The sequence below is a fragment of the Babylonia areolata genome, chromosome 27, assembly GCF_041734735.1.
Source record: "Babylonia areolata isolate BAREFJ2019XMU chromosome 27, ASM4173473v1, whole genome shotgun sequence".
Taxonomy (NCBI): Eukaryota; Metazoa; Mollusca; class Gastropoda; order Neogastropoda; family Buccinidae; genus Babylonia; species Babylonia areolata.
Genome location: NC_134902.1, coordinates 16,536,364 through 16,543,863, shown reverse-complemented (window position 1 = coordinate 16,543,863; position 7,500 = coordinate 16,536,364). Strand labels below are relative to the sequence as shown.

Here is a 7,500-nt window from a genome sequence, read left to right as displayed (position 1 = left end):
TTGACCCGCCGTGAAATATTAGCTCTGGAGTAAATTTCTATCATGAAAGCACGATTAAAAGAAAAGCAGTTGCAAACCAACAACCAAGACAAAAGACGGGCTGTTCTTGGAATGGCAAAAACAACAACAATCAGCAACCAATCAATGAAATCTTCAAACATAACTCAAAACTGGTGGCGCTAGCCAAACCCATCTTTTCAATGTATCTGCTGCGCTTTACTGTTTCATTTCTAATCAATCTTTTTACGCAGGACACCTGTTCTCACTGTATCCATGGCGACGGCTTCACCCCAGGATGTGCCGGGAGAGCGTGAGTGTAGCATCTGCCATGAACTGCTGACAGTTCCCAAGCTGCTGCCATGTGGACACCACCTCTGCCGTCACTGCCTGGTGTCCTGGATCCAGACCAAGGCAGACGCCCCTTGCCCCCTCTGCCGGTGCGCTATCGTGCACTCCAAGGAACAGGAAGGAGGCGCAGCAAAAGCTGAGGCCATCGCTGACGGCTTTCCCACCGATCTGTTCATGGAGAAGCTGGTGGAGGCAGAGCGCTTGCTCAGCAAGGATCATCACTGCTGCGTCTGCGAGGATGTGGCCGCCACGGCTCTGTGCCTGGAGTGTGGAGACATGCTGTGCTCCTCCTGCGAGAAGGGCCACCGGAAGTTGTCCATGTCCAAGAACCACGCGGTCGAATACCTGGCGTCGCTCACGGCGGAGACCTTGGCCTCAAAACGTCCCTGTGTGTGCGCGGCACACCCACAGGAAACCTGTAGGCTCTACTGCTCCTCTCACGCCACTCCCGTCTGCTGGCTGTGCGCCTCCACAAAGCACCGGGCGTGCTCCGACCTGATCGAGCTGCACGACAAGGCTGAAGAAGCCGGCAAGTCGCTGGAAGCCCTGGTGGACAAGCTGGACCTCGGGGAAGCGGAGATCGATAGAGTTCTTGCCTCGCTGGACCAGCACTGGGAGAAGACCGACGCCTACGCCGCCACGGCCATTTCTGAGATCGAAGAAATTCGCCATGGTTTGGAACGGTCCGTCCGGACCTGGGAGCAAGGTCTGAAGGAGGAGACGCGGAGAGAGACCGAGTACATCAAGGCGGCAGTGCAGGAAGCTAAAGAGCATCTGCTGAGGCGCCGGGGAAAGCTGCGCACCCACAAGGGAGTCATACGGCAGGGTCAGGGGATGGAGAACCGAGAGGTCGTCGACAAAATGATTACGGCCTTGGAGACACGCGTGGAAGAGCTCGACCAGATCGACGTTCTGCCGCGCGAGGCCTTGGTCCTTTCTGATCTGGAGCTCACTCTCGACAAGGCGGCGGTGTCCCGATTTGAGCAAGAATTGTCCAGTTTTGGTCAGGTCCAAGTCGCGCCAGCAGACAACTTCAGCAACGTTACAGTAAGTGAATTACAGTAGTGTTTTTTTTTTCATTCTGTTGCTCGCAGATACAGACAAACGTGCATGCTCCACAAAGAACTTAGTTTGCGCCAGGATGATGTAAGATGACTGTGGAAATTAATTTCGTTTTAAATGACAATTTTCCAGTCAACGTTTATGTTCTTTGGGGTTTTTTCTTTTTAGTCAGAAAACAAATCTATATCTTGGCTCATTTTATATGTTTGGAAGGCCTTCAGTTCACACACGACAGTGGTTTTGTGTACAACGTTGTATAAAGTCTTAGCTTAAGAACGAAAAAGTTCAATGCATTTACGTTTATCCTGAACGAATGTAAACCCCCCCCCCTCACACACACACACACACACACACACACACACACACACACACACACACACACACACACACGCACGCACGCACGCACACATACACACACACAGACACACACACACACACACATATATATATATATATATATATATATATATATTATCTACTCGGCGCAGCTTATGAACTGTAGCCCTTGTTCAAATATTACACGATTAAAACGTGTTTTCCTACAGCCTACAGTCCTTCGCTTTCACGAGAATCATGGCCAGGCTGTTAGGCTGGGCAACTTCCAACAGACGGCCACGAAGACTGGTCTGCACTGCAATCACGGGATCGTCTTGGCCCAGGATCCTTTGAAGACTGACTTTCTGTACGAGGTAGGAAAGATCTGTCTGGAAGTCTCTGTGTTTGGTCTGTGTGGTTGTTTGGAGTGGTGGAGATGAGTGTGTGTATGTGTGGTGGAGTGGGGGTGGGGTGGGGTGGGGGGGGGGGATGGAGTGTCTGTGTGAATGTGTGCAGGGTGATTGTGTGTCTGTGTCTGTGTCTGTGTGAATATGATATGGTGTGTGTGTGCGTGTGCATGCGTGTGTGAATCAGTCACATTCATGACTATTTTACTATTTCATTTTGATTTGTTTTGAGGCGAAAATAACCAGTTTGTGGGAACAGACTGTAAATGAATTAACCAGCCAACCAGCTTGTTGGGTTTTTGTGTAGGCCAGGCATCTGCCTATTTTCTTTTTCTTTTTTCTTAAATTTGTTTTTTTAATCAGCAGATGTGTGGAATTGTATGTGGATTAGTCTACATGCTCTGATGCCGTCTTGAAACTGAAACTGAATGTGTGTGTGTGTGTGTGTGTGTGTGTGTGTGTGTGTGTGTGTGTGTGTGTGTGTGTGTGTGTGTGTGTGTGTGTGTGCGCGCGCGCATATGTGTGTTCGCGCCTGTATGTGCGCACAACTTAGGTGCAGATCGTCTACCAGCACGTGACGGTAAGCAAGAGAAGACACAAGCTGGAAACGTTGGCGGTGGGCGTAGTGACGGTAGACCCCACCACAATCCTTCTCCCGGACAAGTCTGCCGACCTGCACTCGGCTTTCGTCCTGAACAGAAACTGGCTGAAAACCCCCAATTGTGATGAGGTATAGTGTTTGTTCTGAATGTCATGTCCACGTCGTCATGACATGTGTCATGTTCTGAATGTCATGTCCACGTCGTCATGACATTGTCATGTTGTGAATGTCATGTCCACATCCTCATGACATTATAATGTTCTGAATGTCATGTCCACGTCGTCATGACATTGTCATGTTCTGAATTTCATGTCCACGTCGTCATGACATGTGTCATGTTTCTGAATGCCATGTCCACGTCGTCATGACACGTGTTATGTTTCTGAATGTCATGTCGACGTCGTCATGACATGTGTCATGTTCTGAATGTCACGTCCACGTCGTCATGACATGTGTCATGTTTCTGAGTGCCATGTCCACGTCGTCATGACATGTGTCATGTTTCTGAATGTCATGTCCACGTCGTTATGACATGTGTCATGTCCTGAATGTCATGGTCACGTCGTCATGACATGTGTCATGTTCTGAATGTCACGTCCACGTCGTCATGACATGTGTCATGTTTCTGAATGTCATGTCCACGTCGTCATGACATGTTTCAGAATGTCATGTCCACGTCGTCATGACATGTGCCATGTTTTTGAATGTCATGTCGACGTCGTCATGACATGTGTCATGTTTCTGAATGCCACGTCCACGTCGTCATGACATGTGTCATGTTCTGAATGTCATGGCCACGTCGTCATGACATTCATCATGTTTACTATGATTATATTCAGGAGGAGGAAGGTGGCAGAATGGTCAAGACGCACAACTGCCAATACAGAGAGCCCGTCAGTGCTGAGAGTTCGAATCCCGCTCTCTCTCTCAAACAGAGCGTCTGGTCATTCGGATGAGAAATTAAACCGACGTTCCGTATGCAGCACGCACTTGGCGCAATGAAAAAGAACCCTTGGCAACGAGAGTGTTGTCCTCTGGCAAAATAATGTGTAAAAAAAAACCCAACAACAACAACACCCCACTCTATTAGGTGCACAAACATGTAAGCATGCACTCAAGGCCTGACAAGCGCGTTGGGTTATGCTGCTATCAGGCATCTGCCAAGCTGATGTGGTGTAGCGTATATGGATTTGTCCGAAAGCATTGACGCCTATGGGGACATATAGTTTAGGGATAAAAAAAAAATATATATATATATATTTATATATATATATATATATATATATATATATATATATATATATATATATATATAAAACGCAATATAAACACAACATACGCAATACAAACACAACACAATACAATCACGACGCAGCGCAATACAAATACAACGCAACGCCATACAAACACAACACAATACAAACACAACACAACGCAACGCAATACAAACACAACGCAAAGCAATACAAATACAACGCAACGCCATACAAACACAACACAATACAAACACAACACAACGCAACGCAATACAAACACAACGCAAAGCAATACAAACACAACGCAACGCAATACAAACATAATACAATGAAATACAAACACAACGCAACACAACAAAACACAACGCAACACAAACACAACACAACACAACACAATTTTGTTTCTAAAAACTGACACCGAAACTGACTGTCCGACTGCTCGCGGACAGGCGGTCGTCCTTTACTCGACGGCGCCGCTGAATTGCCTCCGGGGCGGGGACCGTGTGGGGGTGTCCCTGGACTCTGACAACCGTCTGCACTTGCACGTCAACGGGCAGGAGCGCGGGGTGCTCGCCGAAGGGATTCCCAGGCCCTGCTACCCTCTCTTCGACATGTGCGGGAAAGTTGGGCAGGTGAGTTAGTGTGTTGTGTGTGTGTGTGTGTCCTCTCTTCGACATGTGCGGGAAAGTTGGGCAGGTGTGTGTGTGTGTGTGTGTGTGTGTGTGTGTGTGTGTGTGTCTCCTCTCTTCGACATGTGGGTTAAAGTTGGGCAGGTGAGTTTGTGTGTGTGTGTGTGTGTGTGTGTGTGTCCTCTCTTTGAGATGTGAGGGAAAGTTGGACAGGTGAGTTTGTGTGTGTGTGTGTGTGTGTGTGTGTGTGTGTGTGTGTGTGTGTGTCCTGTCTTCGACATGTGCTGGAAAGGTAAACAGTTGAGTTCGTGTGTTTGTGTTTGTGTGTATGTCCTCTCTTCGAGATGTGCGGGAAATTGAGCAGGTGAGTTTGTGTGTTTGTGTGTGTGTCCTCACTTCAACATGTGGGTGAAAGTTGGGCAGGTGCGTTCGCGTGTGTGTGTGTGTGTGTGTGTGTGTGTGTGTGTGTGTGTGTGTGTGTGTCCTCTCTTCGACATGTGTGGGAAAGTTGGGCAGGTGAGTTCGTGTGTTTGTGTTTGTGTGTATGCCCTCTCTTCGAGATGTGGGGGAAATTGGGCAGGTGAGTTTGTGTGTTTGTGTTTTATTGGGGTTTTTTGCTTGGTGTGTGTGTGTGTATTTGTGTGTGAAGGGTGTGTGGGTGGTTGATTTGGGATGGGGAGGAGGGGTATGGGTGGGCTATGAGGGTGCTTGTGTGTGGGTTGGGTGCTTAAGGGGGTGGTGGGGAGGAAGAGAGAGAGGGAGAGAGAGAGAGAGAGAGAGAGAGAATGTGTGTGTGCGTGTGTGTGTTTGCGTGTGTATGCGTGCGTGTACCCGTGTGTGTGTGTGCGTGTGCCTGTGTGTGTGTGGGTGGGTGTGGGTGTGTGTGAGCGCGCGCGTATCTTTTGTCTCTCTGTATCTGTGCCTTCTTGTGTGTGTGTGTGTGTGTGTGTGTGTGTGTGTGTGTGTGTACTTTCTTTGTTTGGATTGATTCGAAGCTTTGTTGCTATTCTTACCGCAATTTTTAAGGGGATTGAATTATCTTCTATATATCTATCTTTATCTTTTTAGTGAGCCACCTTGCGGTGTTGTGTCATCTACCAAGGATGTACACACGCCGGTTGTGTTTATGCACGTGCATATGTGTGTGTGTGTGTGTGTCTGTCTGTCTGTCTGTCTTTGTGTGTGTGTACATGCGTGTGTGGCTGCGTGTATGCGTACACATGTGTGTCTGTGTGGTATTATTGTTTAACATGAGCGAGATGTGTACGGCTTCTCAGTTGCCGACGAACACAGCTGCCGCTTCGTTTGTTCGTGTAACAAACGCAGTAGAAAAGTTGTATGTGGTGATACTGCTCAGCTGTTGATACTATCATTGGCTGCCGTTGATGACTAGATGGCAGAATGGGCCATATGTAGTTTAGTAAGTAAGTACGTCCGTTAGTAAGTAAGTAAGTAAATGGGTGAGTGAGTGAGTAAGTAAGTGATACTGTCTTCCTGCGTGTGCAGATAACCGCCTTGCCTGTGACCAAAGTGATGAAAACCAACTGAATGAAGCCACCTTCACGTGCATCACAGGCGTCAGCTTCTGCTTTTTCCTTTGTTTATTTTGTTTATTTATTTGTTCATTTATTTATTTATTTATTCGTGTATCCTTTTTTCTTTTTTTCTTTTTTTGATTGGTTGGTTGTTTGTTTGCTTGCTTGCTTCCATTGATGATGTGGGGACGCAATGCAATAGGCTACTCCACCAGCTGTTTCCCTGTGGCTGTCTGACTGTCACTCTCGCCATCCATGTCTTTAGCTGGCTAGCTGTCTGTCTGTCAATCTATCGTATTATCTGTCTGTCTGTTTATCTAACACAGTAACACAGTAACAGCAGCAGTTTTTTCGACGTTGACATCCGTTCAAATTCAAGTGACAGTGTTGTCAACGTTTTAATGCACCACTGAACTGTAATCCGTGTGTATAGGTCTGTCATTTTTAGGGGAGCGGGGGGGAGAATTTGGTCCCTAAACATATTCAGATGTGACCAGTTAGGATGGAGGTCTTGCTTCCTGGACCACATAGTGAAAGAGTGCTATGTCAGCCCTCGCTGATGACAAGGGCAACAGCCGAGCGGTTAACCCTTTCACCGCCAGTCAATTTAGAGTATAAAATTCCCTTGTAGTGTAAACACAGAAAAGACAGTGGCTAAGAATAGCTGGGGATTCCCCGTGCGATGTATAGAAAATATGTCCTATCCTACCACCGAACATTAAGAGCAGTAGGTTCATGGATAACAGACCAATGAATGGTCACTTTTCAGTGACGTGGGTCCTCTACCACGCCTGTGCATAAATGCGAGCTTGGCGGTGAAAGGGTTAAAGCGTTGGACGTCAGAGGGACCTGTGTTCGAATCCCAGTCACGGCGTCTGGTGGGGTTTTTCCGACCTCCCTGGTTAACTTATGTGCAGACCTGCTAGTGCCTGAACCTCTTTCGTGTGTATGCGCATGTAGAAGATCAAACGCGCCCATTAAAGATCCTGTGATCTATATCAGTGTTCGGAGGGCTGTGAAAACCAGAATTTACTCAGCATTCGCATCCTCGAAAACGGAGTATGGCTGCCTACGTGACGGGGGGGGGGGGGGGGGGAACCGGCCAGGAATGCAAAACCATGTTCGTACGTACGAGTGAACGCCACGGAAACGGAAGAATAGGACTGATATAGTTGGGGGGGGTTTGGTGTGTGTGTGTTTGTGGGGTGTTGTTTTTACTCGATAATCCTTAGTTTTGTGACTGGCTTTCTATAGACAGAGAGAAAACAATGGACTTTGTTTGCAGTGGAATATTCTTTTTCAGTTTTTATTTCTTCAATATTCATTTCTACTAGCATGATTTCCTTC

General features: G+C 47.4%; 1 protein-coding gene across 1 annotated transcript in view; it reads left to right on the top strand.

Annotated features, from left to right (window-relative positions):
* Positions 1–7,500, top strand: part of LOC143301098 (uncharacterized) — a 9,892-nt gene that overhangs the window by 2,030 nt on the left and 362 nt on the right. The window contains exons 2-6 of the mRNA XM_076615147.1: positions 252–1,395; positions 1,956–2,099; positions 2,686–2,862; positions 4,439–4,621; positions 6,125–7,500. The exon at positions 6,125–7,500 is cut by the window's right edge and continues 362 nt beyond it. Coding sequence (XP_076471262.1) covers positions 274–1,395; positions 1,956–2,099; positions 2,686–2,862; positions 4,439–4,621; positions 6,125–6,166 — 1,668 coding nt within the window. The 5' untranslated portion in view covers positions 252–273 and the 3' untranslated portion in view covers positions 6,167–7,500. The remainder of the gene's footprint in view (positions 1–251; positions 1,396–1,955; positions 2,100–2,685; positions 2,863–4,438; positions 4,622–6,124) is intronic.